The sequence below is a fragment of the Lemur catta genome, chromosome 3 (genome assembly GCF_020740605.2).
Source record: "Lemur catta isolate mLemCat1 chromosome 3, mLemCat1.pri, whole genome shotgun sequence".
Classification (NCBI taxonomy): domain Eukaryota; kingdom Metazoa; phylum Chordata; class Mammalia; order Primates; family Lemuridae; genus Lemur; species Lemur catta.
This window is the reverse complement of record NC_059130.1, coordinates 28,569,242-28,589,964: the sequence shown is the minus strand read 5'-3', so window position 1 is coordinate 28,589,964 and position 20,723 is coordinate 28,569,242. Positions and strand designations below refer to the sequence as shown.

Genomic DNA, 20,723 nt, shown 5'->3' with positions numbered 1-20,723 from the left:
AAGGAATTAGGCAACAACCATCAAGCACAACAGACTGGGTTGGATGGGAGGAGGACGGGGAGAGTGAGGTGGAGGACACTTTCCAGACAGGTAGGTGACTGTGCCCCAAGGCAAAGCTGGGAGAGAGGAGAAAGGCCAAAGCTGGTTTTGCAGGGGAGGCTCTGGGTTAGATTTTGTGCAATATGGGCCCAGGGGTAGGGCCAGCAGCCAGCAGGTCACTTCTCTGCTCCACCAAGTTGCACGTCCCGGCCTCCTGGTTCTTGCCGGCTCCCCGCCCACCTTCACTTCCTCTCCAGGGCAGGGCCCCTCTGGGGGGGCAAGTTCTTACCAGCAGGGGACACTTCCCTTCACTGAGCCTGAGGGGAGGCACCTAGCACAGGGGAGTGACTCATCCACTGAGGGCATCACTGAGAACCTGATCAAAGTCACAGGGAGGGTCCTCTGGCTGGGGCAAGAGGAAAGTGCTAGATGGCCCCCTTTGGAAGGTCGGTTGCCCGTGGTTCAAACAGGCTGGCCATCAATGCGTGCTCATCTGGCATGTGGCCACTGGTCCTCACTGAGGCCACTTTATAGGGAGGGACTAGTGCAGAAACAGCGACAGGAGGCCTGCAAAGAAACAGGCCACCCCTCTCATCTCCACAGAGCCATTGATTTTGCAAAGCACTTCTGTACCTTTTACCTCATTGAGTAGACTTTGAAGAAGGCAAGACCATTAATATCTCTATTTAACAGAAAAAGAAACTGATAGAGAGAGATTAGGCAACTTGCCTAAGGTCACATCATAGCTAGATAGTGACAGGGAAGAAGACTGGCCCTAGGCAGCTTCTGAGCTCCCACTGTATTTTTTTAAGCCACCTCCTCCTGCCTGGGCCTCCTGCCTCTGTTCCCGCCCACCCCCTTCAGCTACATGGGCCCTAGTCATGGGGGCATTTGATCTGGTCCCCAGCTGCCTCCTCATTGGCTCCAGCTTATGGGTAGGAGAAGGCCAGCCTGGAAGGGCCCTTCGGGAGCGTCAGTCCCACCTCTTGTTGTTCAGAGGTGGAAACTGAGGCCCGGAGAGGGAACTGACTTGTCCAAGCTCACAAAGCTTGCTGCGGATAGAGTAGAGACCACGGCCCAGGGCTGCTGACCCCTGGCTAAGGGTCCCCCTGTTCCTCTTCCTCCCTTCCCTTGCCTTTTCCTCCCTGGCTCTTTGAGCTTGGAATTTAGCCTCTGAGCTGAGGTGGCTTGCTATAAGGTTCTTCCTCCTGCGGTCCCTGAGCGGTGACTTCACTCATGGCTGCCTCTGCAGAGATGCGGTGGCCACACGGGGGCAGCAGCAGGAGGGCCAGGAGGCCGGACCTGTGGAGGGACCCAGAGAGGGACAGAGGCCTAGAGGAGGAGCCTCAGGAATCTGAGGCTCTGAGTATGGGGTTGTGAGGTCCTAACCTTGAGGATGCTCACAAAGGCACTTCTAGCCTCAAGGGTGAGGTCGTGGCCTCCCAACTCTCCCTGAAAGAGCCCCCCATTCATTTGCTCACTCATTTATGCATCAGTTATTTATGGGGCACATAGTCTGTGTCTGGGCCTGGGCTGGTGCCGCTGAAGGCATTGGAGGGGCATGGGCCACCTACACATGGGTGCGGTGTAGCTGGCAGCCAGAAGGATGCAGTGGAGAGATGTAAAAGTGGAGGTAGGTAGAAGGGATTAGGTAACAAGCGGGGGGGAGGGGGGAGGTGGCATGGGCCTGACATGCAGATGCAGCCATGTGAAGTGTGAAGTGCAGTGTTGGGGGGAGAACAACGAGGAAAGAGTTCCCACCGCCAGTGGAGGCCAGGCCTGCGTGTTCAGGAGGCTGCCCTGGTCTGGACAGCATCTGGCTTTGGAGCCAGACACACCTGGCTCCATCCCTTAGAGCTCCTGACTTGGAGTCAAGTCTCTCAATTATCTTTTTTAAGTGAGAAAAGGTCTGGCGCATGGTAAATGCTCAATAAATGTGAACTATTAGCTGTCTGGGGTAAGGGACTTATGAGAAAATTGATAATTATAGTATAGAATAAGATACTGTGATGTGGGTAAATACAGGGTATGTCAGGAGCATAGAAAATGGGTATTTATGGCTGGGTATGATGGCTCACCCCTGTAATCCTAGCACTCTGGGAGACCAAGGAGGGAGGATGGCTTGAGCTCAGGAGTTCAAGACCAGCCTGAGCAAGAGTGAGACTCCATCTCTACTGAAAAACAGAAAAATTAGCTGGGTGTTGTGGTGGGCACCTGTAGTCCCAGCTACTTGAGAGGCTGGGGCAGGAGGATCGCTTGAGACCAGGTGTTTGAGGTTGCAGTGAGCTACAGTGACGCCACTGCACTCTGTGCAGGGCGACAGAGTGAGACTCTGTCTCAGAAAAAAAAAAAAAAAGATTTAATTCAGACTGTGGGAGGGGGAGTCAGGGAAGCCTTCCTGGAGGAGGCAAGACAAGGTAGATGTTGAAATACCAGTAGGAGTTTGTTGCACACATATTTTAGGCAGAGGGAATGACATGAGGATGCATAGTTAACCATTGACAGCTTATATCAGAGTGTCCTGCAAGTATTAATTTATATCAACCTTCTCTCTCCAATTTTGGGGTAAAGTCTCTCATACTCCATTTTTAAGCTGTCTTGTACTTGCCTGTACATTCTACATACAGGAGAATAAATGCTCTTTGAGAGCAAGTTCTTTTTTGTTCACTGTGGTGTCCCTAGCAATATCTGACACATTTTATATATTTAAATACATGTTGAGTAAATGAGTGAATAAATAAATGAATTGACTTCTCTCCAATCAGGTCCCCAAAGACACTGTCTCCCCTTCTTCTCTTTCCTGCCATATTTCTTTCTTACAACTCCCACCCCATTCCATCCCTCACACTCCAGGCTCTGTTGCCCTGGAGCAACGGTCGTCAAGCACAGGAGGACTGATTCACAAACCACATTTATAGTCACAGATACTGGCAGAGGAGAAAGCCTGGGTCAGCTGGGCAATGACCATGGGAAGAAAAACTGGACTCAGAAGCACAGAGTTGAAGGAAGGGCAACTGGTGGTGTCCCTGAGCCAGGATGGATGGCATCTGTTCCACTATGGGACTTGCTTTGGGGGGCTGACCTGGGCGGGGTTTGGAGGGTACTGACAAAGGCCAGCTGTCCCTGCTCTAGGCTCTGCAGAGTTGGATGAGCTGGTCCCCTGCAGGTGCCAGCTGTCCCTGGGTATGTTAATACAGTGAGCAGGCTTCCTTCAGATAAGCCTAGATTTGACTTCCAAGCTGTCCTCTCTGCCAGTGAGGCAGACCTCTTTAAATGGTCGGCCCCTTTAGTGAACAGTGACTCCCAGGGTAACTGTATTCCTGAGTTCTAGGGGCACCTCTCTGTTGTCCCATGCCAGCACCGGCTTCCTCCAGCATCATCTTCCTGAACGGCCACGAGGCAGTGGCATCAGACATTCTTGGCTTCCAATCTGAGTCCCCAGGGACTCTGGCCACTCTCTTCCCCAGTTGTCTCTGCTCCTGTCAGACAGTCCTGCTCCTCCCTCCTTCCCGCCTCATCCTCACCAGCACCCAGCCTTCGAAAAGTGCCTCACATTGTGCAGTACTCTACAGCTTACAGAGACTTGTTTGATGTTGTGGAAGGAAGACAGAGCAGATGTTATAGAGTGTAAAGAGTTTCGTGGGCTAGTGGTGGACTTGGGAGGGAAGCGCTGCTTTGGGGAGTGTTTGAGCAAGTGACCTTGAAGGGCTGAGTGGATGAGTGTGTGAATTTGCAGGCTAAATGGCTTCTGTGATGACAAGGCGCAGAGTGTGTCCACAGGAGCCAGCATCGGAAGAGGAAGAGAGGAAAAAGGCTTTGAATAGTGGAGGCCAAGGGCTTGAGCAGCAGGGTGTAGAATGGGCTGGCCACGAAGGTAGTGAGGTCATTGAGAATGATGACAAGAACTAGGTGGAAAAGACCAGGAGCCAGTGGCCAAGTGTCAGAAAATGAGAATGAACTATGAGGATTGGTGATTGTCAGTACTGAGGAGGGGAAAGGGTAGCCCAGGCCAGTGGCATGAGCCTTAGAAGAACCAGAGTTTTCCAAGAGGCAGTGGGAGTAATGGTCTGGAAACTGAAATGGGGAGGGAGGGAGGCCACAGACTCAAAGTCCATGCTGAGGTATGTCTTTCTTTTCTTTTCCTTTTTTTTTTTTTTGAGACAGAGTCTCACTCTGTTGCCTGGGCTAGAGTACCGTGGCGTCAGCCTAGTTCACAGCAACCTCAGACTCCTGGGCTCAAGTGATCCTCCTGCCTCAGCCTCCCGAGTAGCTGGGACTACAGGTGCACACCACCACAACGGGCTAATTTTTTCTATTTTTAGTAGAGACAGTGTCTCACTCTTGCTCAGGCTGGTCTCGAACTCCTGACCTCAAGAGATTCTCCCTCCTTGGCCTTCCAGAGTGCTAGGATTACAGGTGTATGAGGGCTGGGAGAGAATGAAAAGCTTCCACTCTAGAGGGCAGTAGGGACAGTGAGGTTCAGTTCAGGCAGGAAGCAGGAGGGCAACTCTGAGAAGACGCTAGGATGTGGGGCACATTTTCTGATCGCTGACTAGAAATCCAGGGAGCTGGATTTCAGAGTTGGGGAGGGAGGTATGGGGGTGGATTGGGTCGGGTGAGGGAAGAGACTGGAAGTTCTGACCCCTTTGTGGTGACTTGAGTAAGCAGGAGATTTGTGCTTTCAGTGGAGTCCTAAATATTAATAAATGTTTATTGGGCTGGTCGAGTGCAGTGGTGTTTACAACTAATTGATCACAACCAGATTCCTTTGTTCCTTCTCCACTCCCAATTGACTTAGGCTTACAAATGTTTATTGAAGATGAGCTGGGAAATCTGATCCTGTGTTGAATTACAAACCGTAAAATCTCCACGTGTTAAGAATAAATAACAACCTCCTACGTCTGGATGACTCTTTAGAACTTACAAAGTATTTTTATTATACTTTGTCATATATTATCCTCACTTCCTTCTTATCGTAACCCTGTGAGGTAGCATTATCAATGGTGAACTCAGAGTGACTTGCTAAAGCTCACATTCCTGTAAGTGTCAAAACTGGGATCGAAACTCTTTCCACTCTATGCTGAGTTGCTTTTAAAAAAAGAGTCTTCTGAAGTCTGTTTTTCTTTGCACCTGACCATTCTTCCATGCCTCATTTCATTGTTCAGGAAGTTAATGGTTTCTCCCAAAGTAAGTCTCCACACTACCCTTTTTCTCTTTACATGACTTTATAGTCTGTAGAATGGGGGCAGTAATGGGTTACAGGCTCTGTTTGGACAAGCTCAGAAAAATGCAGGACAACAAGTCATAACTAAAAACAACTCCTTTTACTCAACTGGGACTGGGTGTCAGCTATTGTGGGCAGAGGCGGAACTGGGAATTCAGGGAAGGGACAGATCACCACCACTTATTCTGCCTCTAGAACTCCTAGCTGGGAGCTGTACTCTGGATAAAACTAGGCAATCTCATCAGGGTGGCTTTAAAGCCCTCTTCTAACCTATAGCATTGATGTCACCCAGCCATTCCAAGCTCTCTAGCTTCCGAAAACATTTGGGGAGGAGGCTGCGGCTAGAAAAGGGATGAAAGGCTTCTCGCTGGGTTTGTTCAAAGGGTCAAAGTATAGTGACTTCTCCAGTCGTAAAACCTGTTTAACAATAAAAAAGCGTGTGTTCGACTAAGCTCCTCCCCCAGTATGACGCCACCCGACACGCCCGTTTGTGTCATTGCCTCGTTCCATCTCCAGAAAGACCCACTTTCACTGCGGGGAAAATGCAGATTGGCTTTAGCACATGCATTATAATGCACAAATAAAAAGGCAGTTTTGGAAACGTATTCAACATTATCACGTACACATTATTTTTCCATAATGATGTAGGGTTGCGTGGACGGGACCGTGAGGTTCACCTCAGGAAGTCTTGAGACGTCATCCCCCTTAGAGGAGAGTAGTTGCGTCCAGTTCGGCCCCGGGTGTCAGTTGAGGAGGCGGGGCCGTGACGCCGGGGTCTGGGCGGGCTTGGGCCGTCCTAAGTGCGTCCTGGTAGGGGAGCTGCTTTAGGGAGGGCCGCGCCGGGAATAAACCTCCTTTCTGTTCATAGTTCTCTCCCCTTTGCTGTCCGTATTTCTTTAGACGTGAGTTAAAGTGTGCACACGCGGGCTGTCAGTCCTCTCTGCAGCGATCGGGCAGAGGGCGGCATCGCTTGTTGCCGCTCCACGTAGTGGCCGCGTCCACTTCGCGCGAGGTGGTGCGATTTTAAGGGTAGGGAGAAGTGTCAGCTTTAGGGATCGAAAAGCTTGGCCGGCCACATGGGCCCGCTGGGAGGCGCCCCGCGGCTCGTGCTGCTGTTCAGCGGGAAGAGGAAATCCGGGAAGGACTTCGTGACCGAGGCGCTGCAGAGCAGGTGTCCGTGGGGCGGGGCGGGAGGAAGGGGAGCTCCCCGCGTCAGGGGACACGGGTGCGTTTGAGTGTGATGGAGAGCGCTTTGGAGTAGGGGTTCCCCGGCTGCAGGGCAGGACGAGCACTGAGCCAGCACTGAGCCGGGGAAGGTGGAAGATTGTCAGCATCAACTCAAACAGCAATCTACACACGCCCACTTTGAAGAACCAGGCGGCCACCTCTCCGAAGACCCTAAGCTGTAGGTCTCTCTCTCTAAGGAGCATTAATAACAGTTTCTACCCACGCACTTTGCATATACCATTCCTAATTCTCACAACGGATTCCAAAGTCAGGCTCCTTGCTCCGCCCACCACCTAATAGTTGGGGTTTGTCTTTATTTTGTGCCAGGCACTGTGTGTATGTGTCATTTAATCCTCATGACCTCTTAGGTAGGTACTGTGTGGTATTAGTATCTGCGTTTCGCAGATGAAGAAACTGAAAAGACCTCTGAAAAGTTAAACAAAGAAGCAAAAATCTTGCCAGGGACACAAAGTAAGTGGCAAATCCAGGACTCAAATTCAGCTTTGGCTTCAAGGACTGGTTTCTCTTTGCCTTACCTCACTGGCCCCCACGTAGCAGTAATACCTGTCACACAGTGTCTACTCTCACAGGAGACATTCCTTGTGGGAGCATTTCTGCTGACACATGGGCGGGTGGGGTCGGGGAGCAGAGGCGGGGCAGGAGGTGGAGTGGGCCTCTGGAAGGCCAGTGTGGTGGGGGTACTAGGAGGCTGATTTTGAGTACTGGGGGGGAGTTCTAAGAAATTGTGGGGGAGCCCAGGGCAGAGGTCACCACATGTCTTTCACCACCAAGTATCTCACTACTTTTTCCTAAGTTGTCATCTCTCCTTACCTCCAAACACAGAAGTCAAATAATGGTCACAGGCCCTAGAATTAGACTGCTGGGATTTGAATCCTGGTTCACCATTTATTAGTGTGTTTCTTATCCACTCTGTGCCTCGATTTTGTCATCTGTAAAATGGGGATGATAATAAGGTGGTTGTAAGGATTAAATGCACATGAAGAGCTTAGAACAATTCTTGGTACCTAGTAAAGGTGTGAGAACTAAGTGTTGGCTATTTTTGTTTTACCAGTACTGGCTTCATTACTTCCAGTATTGCTTTGGGCACATCAGCCCTCCTTGCTCAACTTGAGTTTCCTCATCTGAAACATGAAAATAAGAATATTTATCTCACTACGTCATTAAGTGTGTCTGTGAGCAGCTCAAGGCCAGAATAGGAATCATGTGTCTTATTTAAATTTGTATCACCTGGATCCAAATATAGTACCCAATAAATGGTTGGTTAAATAAATTGAACAACTGAATGAATGAATTATTTATAATATGTTGTGGTGACCAAGTCAGTTGAGACTGAGATGCCCTTGGCTGTGAGAGAATTAGTTCAGGGTCCCAGTGGTAACCTAATCTAGCCAGAATATTGCCAGGCCCAGATGTTCCTACTGTAATTACCATTTTATAGGTTTTACCTGTTAGTTTCAAGGCTCTTTTATAGTCATATGAGTTTCATAATAATCCTGCGTGGGAGACAGAACAGTGTTATCCCTGTTTGCCGATGAGGAAATAGCATCAGGGTCGTTGAGACCTCCCAGGGTTACATAATACCACTAGCAGAAATGGGACTTCAACCCAGGCCTCTGGACTCCTCTTCTGGTAGCTGGAAACTCCTGGAGCCTCTAGGTTAATTGGATTCTGATCTCCCTGTCCCACAGACTTGGAGCTGACGTCTGTGCTGTCCTCCGGCTCTCCAGTCCACTCAAGGAGCAGTACGCTCAGGTAGGCGGTGGCTCTGTGGCAGCTGATGCGTTGGGAGGAGCCAGCTCCTGGGCTTTGGAGCTGTGGCTGCTGCTTGAGTCACTGGCATGATCCTCATGACCTCTGCTAGCAGGGTGTGGCCAGCTCTTGGTTTTCTCTGAGTGGACCCTTTGTGGGGGGAGCGGCCTTTTCAGCCTAAACTTCTTTCCTGATAGCCTCATTTATATCAGGCCACTTCCCCAGAGCATGTTCGAGGTGTGTCCAGGAAAGGCTGTAGACACTCCGCTCTAGTTGGCATCTCTGATGCCATGTGATTAACAGGGATGTCCCTTTACTCAAAACATAAGATATCTCACACCACCCCTCACTCCACCCTCCGCTGGCCTGATACCACCCCTAGAATTATTCCCTTAGAAATTTAGTCACATGAGTTGTCAAGATAATTTATCAAGTGAAAAAAACCCAACTTGTAGAACAATGCTACATTTGTCTAAAACTGAAGAGGAAGTCCAGAAGGACTTTGTGACCGAGAATCATAAATATATTTGCTCACATATTCAGCCATTCGGCAGATCTTTCTGGGGTGACTGGGTTGTGCTAAGCGCCGTCACAGGTGCTTGGCTGTGTGTCTGCACCGCCCTGGAAGGTGACGTGAGCGATGGTGCCACTGTTTGCCTTCAGGGAGGGCACGGGGGGAGAGAGAGATTTTTCACTATAAATGAACTGTGTATCTTTTCAATTTTGAACCACGAGATTTAAAAAAATAGATTGTTAAGACAGAAGTTTAAAAAATGAGTACATAGGAACTCTCAGAATCTCAGACTTCAGGGAGGGAACCTGGAAGGCAAGGTCAGCTTCCCACACAGTGACAGCCCCCTGCTTGCCCACGTTTCTGCCCTTGGCCTCTAGGTGCACCCAAGAGGCCTCTAGAGCCACATAAAATGAATTTGTCCCCCCTGCTAGATGGCAGCCCTGCCTCCGTGGGGAGCACTGGGTTTTCTCTCACCAGCTAACAGACCCATTGGGAGGGTGGCAGCCTGAGGGATCCTGGAGACAATGAGGTTCAGGGGTTTTCAACTTTTTTTAGCGAGATCCTTTCCCATGTGAAATTGGATGCAGAAGTTCCTTGTATCCAGGAGACAGACCGAGAGAGACTCTGGTTGTGGGGGGAGGAGGGAAGAGGGCAAGGAGGAGCCACTCTGCCTTCCCCAGTGGGGCCTGCATGCTTCTGAAGGCCTCCAAGGAGCAGTTTCCAAGCCAGTGATCTACTTCCAAAGTTCCCCACTTAGGCCCTGCTCCAGACCTACTGAGCCAGACCGGGGGTGGGAAGGGAGGAGGGGCAGGAGTTTGTGTTAAATAATTTTAAAACCTCTGAGGGACTGTGATAGGCCAGACTGCCCTTGCTGTTTGGAAGTCCAGCACCACTCCATCCCCCACTCCCATTAAAGAACAAAACCGAAATGAAATGTTAGTGCATTGATTTCTTACGTCACAATGGGAAATGTAACTGACAAGCAGATCACAGCGCTCCAGGAGGGAAACCACTTCACAAGTGGGAGGTGGCTGCTGACCTCGCCTGGGAAAAGAGAGGGCAGGTGGGCCATTAAAGTGGGAGCCTGAAGGGAGAATGTCTTGCTGCAGTGAGTTAGTGGGGGAGCCAGAACTTGAACTGGGTTGTTTTTCAGACCTGTTCCCTCCTGAGGCTCTCTGGGTGGACCCCTCTGCTTGTCAGTGTCCCTGGAGAAGGGGAGGCCGGGTCTGGAAGCAGCTCTCCAGGGTGGTCAGAGCAGCTCCTCCTGCCTGAGGGAGGCCTCTGGATGTGGGAGGCTTGGGAGTGCCCAGAGCCAACTGGAGTGATGCTGTTTCAGCAAAGGTGCCAGGGATCTGGGGATGGGAAAGGCGTGAGGGGGAGAGGAGGGAGACCTATACTCTCCTTGGGATTTGGGAAGGGGGCAAATAATGCCAGGAGGGGTAGTGGGAGGATGTGGAATGCAGTTTTTTTTTGTTTTTTTTTGTTTTTTTTTCAGATTTCCCACTTTAGTTGAAGGCTAAGCCTGTGCCCAGGGGATGCAAACTAATTTCAGGATTAGTTTAAGCCAGAAATAATTGGGAAGGTAAAACTGCAAAAGAGAAAACCACATCACACGTTTCAAAGACAAATGGAAACAATTTCCGGATTATCCCAAGACCTTTCTTCCATGTGCCAGTGCTGGGGCTTTCTTAGTTGCTAGGGCCCTTTCCCTGGCAGACCTTTGTCCTGGCCAAAATCTTGCATCTGCTCTGGGGGAGGCAGGAGAGGGTAGGGATGGCTGTTTCACTGTTTTAGGAGAAAACACTGAGGTTGAGAGGCCGGTGACACAGATGTGATGTGCTTTGGGCAGGAACATGGCTTGGACTTCCAGAGACTCCTGGATGCCAGCACCTACAAGGAGGCCTATCGGAGGGACATGATCCGCTGGGGGGAGGAGAAACGCCAGGCCGACCCAGGCTGCTTCTGCAGGAAGATTGTGGAGGGCGTCTCCCAGCCCATCTGGGTAAGAGGGCGCCATGGCAGCATGAAGAACACCTGTTTCCCCAGCTCTCCCCTGTGTTCACCTCTGGCTCCACTGCCACCGCCCTGCCTGGTCCAAGCCCCCACCATCTCTCGCCTGGGCAATATCAGTAGCCTCCGCCCTGGCCTCTGGCTTTGGCTCTTGCTTTCTGTGATCCATTCAATACACAGCAGCCGGAGTGACCTTCTAAAAACATAAACTAAGTCTGTCACTCTTCTGTTTAGAACACTTCGGTGGCTTCCCATTTTTCTCATGAACAAAATCACCATCCTTAGCGTGAACTTCTGGGCCTTGTATGATCAGCTCCTGCTACCCTTTTAGCCTCCTTACTGCTTGAGCTGCAGCTACACTGGCCTTCTCTCTGGTCCCTCAGATAATCCAGGTCCTTCCAGAATCAGGGCCTTTGCACATGCGCTTCCACCTGTCTGGACTGTCCTTTCTTTCCCCCTTTCCCTAGTTAGCTCCAGCTCAGCTTACGTGACACCTCCACAGGGAAGCCTTCCCTGATACCAGCATCATAACTGGTGCTCCCTGGCAGGTGCTCCCACAGCACACTACCCCTTTCCTTCCTCATTCATTCTGGCAGTGAATATAGAGTCTCTACTTATGCCAGGCATGGTTCTGGGTGTTGGCGATACACTGGTGCAGAAATGCTATAAGTCTTTCTGTCTTCAGGGAGCTTACGTTACAGATGGGGGTGGGGAGAGATAGGCACAAAATAAATATAGGCTGTGGCAGGTGGAGATAAATACTAAGGAGCAAAATAAAGCAGGCCTAGGGTATGAGGAGGGCTAGAGAGGGGCTGCTGTTTCGTTAAGCGTGTCAGGGAAGGCCTCACTGATATGATGACATTTGAGCAAGACCTGAAGAAAATAAGGTAGTGAATAAGGCAGCAGATATTTGGGAAGTAGCTTTCCAGAAAGAGCAGAGAGTGCAAAGGCCTGCAGTGGGAGTGTGTCTGGTGTGTTGGAGGACGAGCCAGGGGCCAGAGTGGGTGAGGTCAGATCATGTAGGTAGGGTCTTTGGGAGTGAGATGGGGAGTCATTGGAGGGTTTTGAGCAGACGAGGGACATGATCTAAGATTTGAAAGTCTCGCCCTGGCTGCTGGGGCAGGCGGAGCAGAAGCAGAGAGGCTGGATGAAGGACGGATGTTTCTGTGACACAGGTGAGTGTGGCTGGGGTGCAGAGTGGTGGTGGAGTGGAGAGAAGGGGTTGATTTTGCACCCATTTTGAAGACAGAGCCAATAGGATTTGCTTATGGGTTGAGAGACCCTACCATGGATTTTGTTCTGAGCAGCTAGACAAATAGAATTGTCATTTTCTGAGACAGGGAAGTAGGGGGAGGAATAGGATTGGAGGGAAAATCAGGAGTTGCATTTCAGCCGCGTTGGAGTTGAGACGTTGTTGATGCACACTGTGATCACTCAGTTGTTCGGAAAGCTGCTTGTTTAGCGCCTGTCTCTCCACTGGACAGTAAGCCCCGAGAGGGCAGGCACAAGGTCTGTTTTGTTCACCCCTCCAGCCTCAGCACCTAGCACAGTGCCCCGGCACAGTAGGTGCTTGCTATAATACTTGCTCAGTAATTGGGTGAGTGGCCATGTCAGCAGCACCGTGTGACACGCAATCAGCCCTCAGCAGCACGTTCAGTGAGTGGATGGATCTGTGAATGAGGAGGCTGCTCCCGTCCATGCTGCTGACTTGCTCGTGGTCATGGGGGGTGGAGCCCCACCGCTGCTCTGGGTTCTGTAGGCCCCACTTTCCCTCACCTCCAGCACCCTGTCCTGTTGGTTACCTGTCTGTGTCCCTCCCCTGCAGCTGGTGAGTGATACACGGAGAGTGTCCGATATCCAGTGGTTTCGGGAGGCCTATGGGGCCGTGACGCAGACAGTCCGCGTGGTAGCTCTGGAGCAGAGCCGACAGCAGCGGGGCTGGGAGTTCACGCCAGGTGAGCTACTCATGACTTCTGTCTCCAGGGCTCTGCACACAGGCCAGCCACCCCAGGTGCAGGGCACAGGCTACCCCCTGTGCTCCAGGTCTCCTGCTCTCTCTCCCCCGCGGGCCTGGGGGAAGTGAGTGAGGGATTATAAAGTAGATTCTGAGGTTAGGGAGTGGTGCAGTGGAGGGTGTCCTTGGGGATCAAGGTCCCCCTGTGATCTTGGCCTGGTTCCCTTACTTGGGCCGTCTTCTCAAGGCCAGTGGGCTTCTCTGGAGGTCTGGCTGGGACTTACCCCCATGACCCTTCACCTTTGCTCCCCAGGCTGGTGGGGGAAGTGACAGTGGTCAGAGGGCAAGTCTGACAAATCTCACTCCTGTTTAATTACCACAGTAGCAGGGGTGGCAGAGAAAGCTCTCCTAGGAGCTTCAATGGTACAAGTCCAGGGTCTGCTCTGTGGGCAATTCAGAGGAACAGCTCAGGCCTCCTTCTTGCGCCAGGTCACTGTGACCTGGAGAAGTTTAGATGCAACAGGTATGGCCACTATGAATGGCTGCTTGTCGCTGGGGCGCTCACCCAGACCAGGCCCATGCTGAGCACTCTATGCACATCATCTCTCCTTATCATCACTACAGATCCGCCAGGTGGATGCTGCTATTAGCATATCCGTGGTCAGATGAGGCACTGGCCTGGGAAGGTTAAGTCTCTTTCCCAGGGTCACAGAGTGAGAGCAGGAGCTGGCCCCTCAACCCTGTGCTTCTGACCCTGGCACACACTACCTCCCGAGACGACTGAGTCAGGCAAAATGGACACAACCGGCTTGACATAAAATGAAAATGAGTGCCCTTTTGGTTTGTCTGTGGTTTTGAATGACCCAATCCACCCTCTGTAGGCGGTGGCAAATGAAGGGTTAAGTCAACAGGGGCCATCTGGGGCTTAGGTGGCTGAGGGCTGCTGAAGCTGCCATCACAGTGTTTCAAGGGTGTGGAGGTGCCTTCGGGGTGGGTAGAGCGTGGCTTGGGGGTAGCAGAGGAGAGGCCAGTGGGCCTCTGTGCCTGGTGTCCGTCTGGAGGGCTGGGGCCTGACCTTGCTGTGCCTCCTCCACAGGGGTGGACGATGCTGAGTCAGAATGTGGCCTGGACAACTTTGGGGGCTTTGACTGGGTCATCGAGAACCATGGAGATGCACAGCGCCTGGAGGAGCAGTTGGAGAGCCTCATAGGATTTATTCGCTCCAGACTGTAGTGGTTCTAGGATGGGTTCTAGGATGCACCGGGGGGGGGCTGCGGGGTGGGGATGGCGCTGACCCTGCAGGAGGTGGGGTAGGATCCTGAGGTGGAGGAGCAGAGGGCCTGGGTCTAGATTTCTGGGGGGCTGGTGGATGTCGAGCAGGTCAGGAGACTTCTGGGGACCTCATTTCCCTATGGAGAGCATAGCCCTGCCTCTTCAGAAGGAGACTTAAAGGGCACAGGAGGGTGAACTGGCTGTGCTTGAAGCAGAAACGTCACCGTCTCCACGGGTGCCAGGCTTCTCAGCCCGTGTGGCCTTGCCTCCCTGTCTCGGTGTGCTTGGCCCCTCGTTCTGGGCAAGATCGCGGGCTCCCCGGTGTGGATGCTAATAAACCTCCTTGGAGTATAGGCTCAGAGCTGGATATCTCTCATTTTCCCGATGCCAACCTGGTCTGTGTGGAGCTCAGAAGGGGTGGGGTGTCATGGTGGCTGTGGGCCCCAGCTCCACCTCCCTCCTGGGCTGAAAGGTATCCCACAGAGGCTGAGCTAGACCTGCACCTCGCAGGCAAGAGGCCTGCTTGTGTCAGAGGAGGGACTGGGGTTGAGGGTCTCACCCTCTGGGATGGCCCCAAGAAAGGCTTGATCCACAGAAAGTGCCACCAGCAAGTGCCCCTTTTATTTATATAGCCTTTTATAATTTCCAGATTTCTTCTAGATTCTTCACAGAAATGGCAAGGAGAATATATTCATCTGCATTTCTTTTTTTTTGAGACAGAGTCTCGCTCTATCACCCTGGGTAGAATACAGTAACATCATTGTAGCTCAAGCTGGTCTTGAACTCCTGACCTCAAGCAATCCTCCTGCGTCGGCCTCCCAGAGTGCTAGGATTACAGGTGTGAGCTACTGTACCTGGCCTTTCACCTGCATTTAGCAGGTGCCAAGAACTCAGAGAATTGAAACAATTTGTCCAGGTTTAGAGGGTTAGTAAGGGTCAGTAGTCGAGCACAGGCCACTGGACTCCTGCCTAGGGCCCCTTCTGCCACATTCTGATGGGGTGTGGTACAAAGTCCCAGGGCTCCTTGCCATCCTCAGGCCAAACCTGAGCACTCCAGCTCTCTGGCCCTGGCTTCTTTCTCCTTCCACAAATTCTGTCAGTTCTCATGGATAAGGGGGCAACCAAAGAAATTACAGTTTCAATGTGACCCAAACTGAACTTTGCACATTCCTGCCCAAATCTCCTCATCCTCTGCTGCCACCACCCTTGCTGGGTGCCAGGCATTGGGGACATAAAGATGAACAGGTCACAGTCCTCCTTAAAGAGCTCTCAGTCTAGATGAGAGGCAGAGGCATACCCCAAGGTGCCTGGGAACCTGAAGTCAGGAAAGGAAGCTGGGATTTCATGCCTGTCATGCCTAGGCAAGTACGGACCCCCAGTCCCAGGGACATTGCCTTGCTGCTTGGAAATCCTCCTCTGGAGCCTGGAGCAGATGCTTGTCATGAAAATGTTCAGATGTCACTGGGGCCAAGTCTGGTGAATGTGGGAGGTAAAGTCTTTGGGTCAGAGACCTGGGGCCAGAATAAAGCAGTCGAGTGTAAAGGTGGGGGCTGAGGGATGCTGCCAGCAACTCTGAGAGAAGCCCTGGAGAGCCAGGGTCTCGGCACTGACAAGGCCCTGGGGGCAACTGGTGCGTCTGTCTCCATAGATTAGTTTGCACCGTCAAGGATTTTCTGTAAAGAACCATGTAGAATATATTATTTTTTGTCTGGTTTCTTTCATTCAGCATAATTATTTTGAGATTCATCCACTTATTGCTGATATCAACAGTTTATTCCTTTTTATTACTGGTATGTGGTGTGAATGTACCACAGCTGTTTACCCATTCACCTGCCGATGGGTGTTTCGGTTGTTTCCAGTGTTTGGATATGAAAAATAAAGTAACTATAAATATTCAAGTTTAAATATTCAAATATACAAGGCTTTGTGTGGACATGTGCTTTCATTTCTCTTGGGTAAATACCTTCTTAACTTTCTAAGAAGCTGCCAAACGGTTTTCCAAAGTGGTTGTACCACACTCCCACGAGTCATGAATGAGAGTCACAGTTGCTCTGCATCCTTACTAGTACTTCATAGGATCAGTCTTTTTAATTTTAGCCATTCTAGCAGTTATGTGGTGGTATCTCATTGGTATTTTATTTGCATATTTCTAATTATTAATTTGGAACAAATTCCATATTCATATTTGACAAAATCCGTCAGCAAACTAGGAGTAGGACCAAATGTCCTCAGCCTGGTGAAGAATATCTACAAAAATGATCGCATACTTAATGGTGAATACTTAGCTGCTTTCCTCCTCAGGTTGGGAACAAGGCAATGATGTCTGCTCTCATCACCTATTCAACGTTCTACTGGCGATTCTAGCCAGTGCAATAAGACAAGACAAAGAAATAAAAGGCATACGGACTGGGAAGAAAGAAATAAAACTGTCTTGATTCATAGATGACATGATCATCTATGTAGAAAATTTGGTAGAATCTCAAGAAAAGGCACTAGAACTGATAAGTGAGCTCAACAAAGTTGCAAGATACAAGATCAATATTCAAAATCAATTATATTTCTATTTCTTAGTAATGAACAAAAATTGAAATAAATAATGCCAATAACAATAGCATAAAAATACGAAATAGTGATAAATCTGACAAAAGACACACAAGACTTGTACATTGAAAGCTACAAAATGTTGCTGAGAGAAATTAAAGAACTGAATAAGCAGAGAAATTATACCATACTAAATTATACCATACTATTAGATTAGAAGACTCAATGTTATGATATTATTTATTTTTAAGATTCAGGTAAAATTACATATAGTGAAATGTACTGATTTTAAGTGAAGAGTTCAATACATTTTTACAAATGTGCACACCTGTGTAACACAAACCCTTATCACAGAGCACATTTCCATTATTGTAGAAAGTTTCCTTTTAACCCTTCCTACTCAATCCTTGCCCTCCTAGAAACAACTACTATTTTGATTTCTTTCACCATAGATTAGTTTTGCCTGTTCTAGAATTTCACACAAATGGATAACATCCAATTTTAAACCAAATTTATGACAATCACTTATTTTTTAGTCTTTACTGGTTTACATATCACTATCAATCCTTTTATGATACCTCAACTTCCCCATTTTTGAATTTTGGATTTTGATTCCTCTCCAGACAGTTAATGTGTTTAATGTGTCTTCATGTGTTTTTTCTTTTTTTCCTCCACATCCCTCCCTCCATGTATTTTTTTCTGAACGGGGTATGTGGGTGATATATTTTCTGAACCCATGTGTATGAAAGAATGACATTCTGTTGACTCTACACATGGACAAAGATTTGGTTGGCATAGGATTCGTGACCTGGTTCCACTGTCTGTTAGTGTTTAATGTTGCAGAGTCTGAGGTCACCTTGACTTTTGTTCCTTTGAAGGTAACCTCCTTTTTCTGCCTGGATGCTTTTGGATTTTTTCTTTTTTCTTTTTGCCTTCATTTTTCAAATTCAAATTCTGGCATTCTCCAACGCAGACACGTGGATGTGTCTTAAGAGAAAAAAGTTGGCACCTAATTGTTCCCTGTAAAGCATTTTTGGGTAATGAGATGGAAATTTAAGTGGTCTTGTTCATCTAAGTGCCTGCTGCAACCTGAAGTAGTCACCTTGGGCATTTGGGCTCAGACATTTTGGGGATGTTCCCTTTATCAAATGTCTTTGAAAACTTCTATTTGCTTTGAGGTCCTGGCCTCAATGATGGCAAATTCTCATTTCCTGAGAGTGGATTTGGGTTTTGGAAACAATCAAAGAGAATTTGGTGCTAAATTCTGGTGAAGGGAGCAAGGTGAAGGATGTACTGTTTGGCTGGGAAAAATGATGCTATAATATAACAATGCTATAACTTCCCCAAAGTTAATTTTTAAAAGCTGCCTTGGCATCCATGCCCCTGTATCTTTGCATATGCTGTTCACTGTGCCTAAGGTGCCCTTCCCAGTTGCTTGGACTTGGACCCTGGCAACTTGAGCAGAGCAAGAAGCGCCCCATCTCCGTTCCTAGAGGGCTCCACAGCATGTACTTTCTCACTCCCTCACCCCGGTGCCTGGCTCTTAGTAGGTCTCAATAAATGTTTGTGAAAATGAAAAAAATACGTAAGTGTAAGAAAACAATATGACTTCCTAAGCTTACTGTCATGAAGTAGTCAATATTCATTTGGACTTACAAAGTGACAGTGAGTGTGTTTGAAGCAGCAACAGACTGATTCCTGTTGCATTACTCTTATTTATGATAAATGTTTAGCAGTCAGCTCTCTGGGAAAAAAAAAGCCCCGATTTGTAGCATTTGACCATTTCTGTAGTGTAAATACTCCCACTATGGCTGATTTCAAGCTACCAATGGGATGTTAACTGGTGGGCAAAATTCCGGAACAATTGCAAATTGGCTCTTGCAAGCAGGTAGAACCTGTCAAGCTGGCTCCAATACACCACTGTGAAAGTTCTGTATCTCTTTTGTTTTTCCATCATCACCCAATTCATTTGGGTGGCTCTTTTGTTGTTTATACAGCACATGTCTATGCACTGGGGTTTTTTTTTTTTTTTTTTGAGACAGAGTCTCACTCTGTTGCCCGGGCTACAGTGCCATGGCATCAGCCTAGCTCACAGCAACTTCAAACTCCTGGGCTTAAGCGATCCTTCTGCCTCAGCCTCCTGAGTAGCTGGGACTACAGGCATGCACCACCATGCCCGGCTAATTTTTTGTATATATATTTTTGGTTGGCTAGATAATTTCTTTCTATTTTTAGTAGAGACGGGGTCTCGCTCTTGCTCAGGCTGGTCTCCAACTCCTGACCTCGAGCGATCCTCCCACCTCAGCCTCCCAGAGTGCTAGGATTACAGGCGTGAGCCACCGTGCCCGGCCTGCATTGTATTTTTTATCGCTTGCACCAATCTGATTAGTTTTATTTTTTAAGACTAGTCAAGTACAGTAGTGAGAAGGGGCAAGAATAGAACAAGGAGTTCAATCTGTAACTGACTGTAAACCATCAATTGAGAGAACTCACCACCTTCAGTCCAGCCTGATTATGGATTTTATCTTCATTTTATAGGTAGTAGAATGAGGCCAGAGACTAAGGGACTTGTCCAAGGTGGCTAAGCTTTCCTGTCTATTCCTGGGCTCAGTCTCTGCCTGGAGCTGTCTGCCTGAAATCCAACGCTATCAGGGGTCAGAGGGATGTCTGCTTTGCCCAGTTTTCCCTTTCTTGGTGTCAAGGGAAGGACCCAGAGACTCTGCTTGCTACCAGCTCACACGCCCAGGACGTCCCTGCTGGCAGCCGAGCTGTGAAGAATGCTGGCATCTGTCTTCTTCACAGGGAGTTTAGCAACTTTCATTGAATGGGGATCAGCTGCTGTCGCATTCATGGCCCGATTCAGAGTCTGGATGGTGCCTGGTCTAGCAGCAGAGTGAAGCGATGAGTCCCCCTTTACAGTTTAGGGTTTAAACCCTTTTCTTCCGGATGAGTTCTGGGAGCGCACAGCAAGAGGCAAGTTCCTTGGGAGCCCAAGTGGATGGCAGTGATGGTCCCCTGGGACGTGAGCAGTGGATCTGCTGCCGGCTTTCTGCTCAGTTATTTTGTCTTTAACAGCTTCTGGTTTCGGGGCTTGTGGAGGGTCTGTCTTAGGGACTGTGTGAGACTTTCTGAGGGGTCATCACCAAGACATGTGATGTCACAGAAAGTGAATATTGTAATGGACCTCAGTGATCTAGCCCCAAACCCCTTGCTTACAGATGAGGAAACTGAGGCCCAGAGAGGGGAAATGGTTTGTTCAAGGTCAGACAGCAATTGGCGGCAATGCCAGGACTTGGCCCCAGGGCTCCTGATCCCCACTCCGTGCTCTCCCCCACCCTGTGTCTCTGAGAAAACATGACCCCACGCCCTTTACCAGAGGACGGCAGAGAAGGCTCAGCCTGAGCCCTTGGGAGCTTCGCCCAGTTCTGCTTCCTGGGTTTTTCCAGCCTTCCCTGAGGAGGCCAGGCCACCTGCTGATGCCACCTGGCATGTCCTGTTTAGGTGAATCAAGCTGTACTAGGATGAGGAGGCCACAGAGTCACTTCCCAGAAGGGAATAATCCTGTGTGCTGGGGGACAATGGGGTGGGAGAGACGGGCAAGGACTTGGACTGGCTGTTCCTGGGGGCTGCGGCTGAGGTTCCCGAGGTGGAGGATCCTGCCCTTCACCATGGCTGCTTTCCATCTGGGCACTGACAGTGTCTGCTAAGTGGGACATTCCCAGCAATGTCCCTCCGTCATGACACCTCTGGTGAATTTCCAGGCATATCAGGCTTGAGCCAATGGTGGCTTTGGCACTTCAGGTCTCCTGCTGCAGTGGCTGGCTGTCCTCAGGACAGCTGGCTTGGACTGGGCATTGTTCTAGCAGACCTGGGATGTTCCAGGAACCATGCTGTAAATCTTGTTGAGTATTGGCCAAGCAAGTCAGGTCGGGCAGGGAGCCAAGGCCTTGGATCCATTTGGCAAAGTCATTCTCAGCACCTGTCCTCTCGGAGAGAGCACTAGAGAGGAAGGGGCTCGAACCTTGCCGGGGGAGGGTCAGTGGGGAGGCACAGGGGCAAGGAAGACATTACCATGGGTGGCGATCTTCATGGTTTGCCACGTGTTTTCCCGAATATTATTTCATTTGATTCTTGCAATAGCCCTGTTATTGTTCCCTTTTTAAAGCTGAAGA

General features: G+C 49.6%; 1 protein-coding gene and 1 long non-coding RNA gene across 2 annotated transcripts; one reads left to right on the top strand and one right to left on the bottom strand.

Annotated features, from left to right (window-relative positions):
* The first annotated feature begins 6,061 nt into the window (after positions 1-6,061).
* On the top strand, positions 6,062-14,363 carry PMVK (phosphomevalonate kinase). The gene is made up of 5 exons (XM_045545215.1): positions 6,062-6,434; positions 8,200-8,263; positions 10,624-10,776; positions 12,610-12,739; positions 13,835-14,363. The coding sequence occupies exons 1-5, from the start codon at positions 6,340-6,342 to the stop codon at positions 13,969-13,971; spliced, it is 579 nt and encodes a 192-aa protein (XP_045401171.1). The 5' UTR covers positions 6,062-6,339; the 3' UTR covers positions 13,972-14,363.
* Positions 7,928-8,268, bottom strand: LOC123634036. The gene is made up of 2 exons (XR_006733853.1): positions 8,093-8,268; positions 7,928-8,004 (listed from the first exon to the last, which is right to left on the bottom strand). It is a non-coding gene; the product is annotated as an uncharacterized LOC123634036 (long non-coding RNA).
* Positions 14,364-20,723: the final 6,360 nt, after the last annotated feature.

What these genes read in the sequence shown, in the direction of transcription:
- PMVK (XM_045545215.1), top strand. Translation starts at nt 6,340, where the DNA reads ATGGGCCCGCTGGGAGGCGCCCCGCGGCTCGTGCTGCTGTTCAGCGGG. An exon ending in TCAAGGAGCAGTACGCTCAG is followed by an intron (nt 8,264 to 10,623) that starts GTAGGCGGTGGC and finishes TGCTTTGGGCAG; the next exon opens with GAACATGGCTTGGACTTCCA. An exon ending in GCGTCTCCCAGCCCATCTGG is followed by an intron (nt 10,777 to 12,609) that starts GTAAGAGGGCGC and finishes CCTCCCCTGCAG; the next exon opens with CTGGTGAGTGATACACGGAG.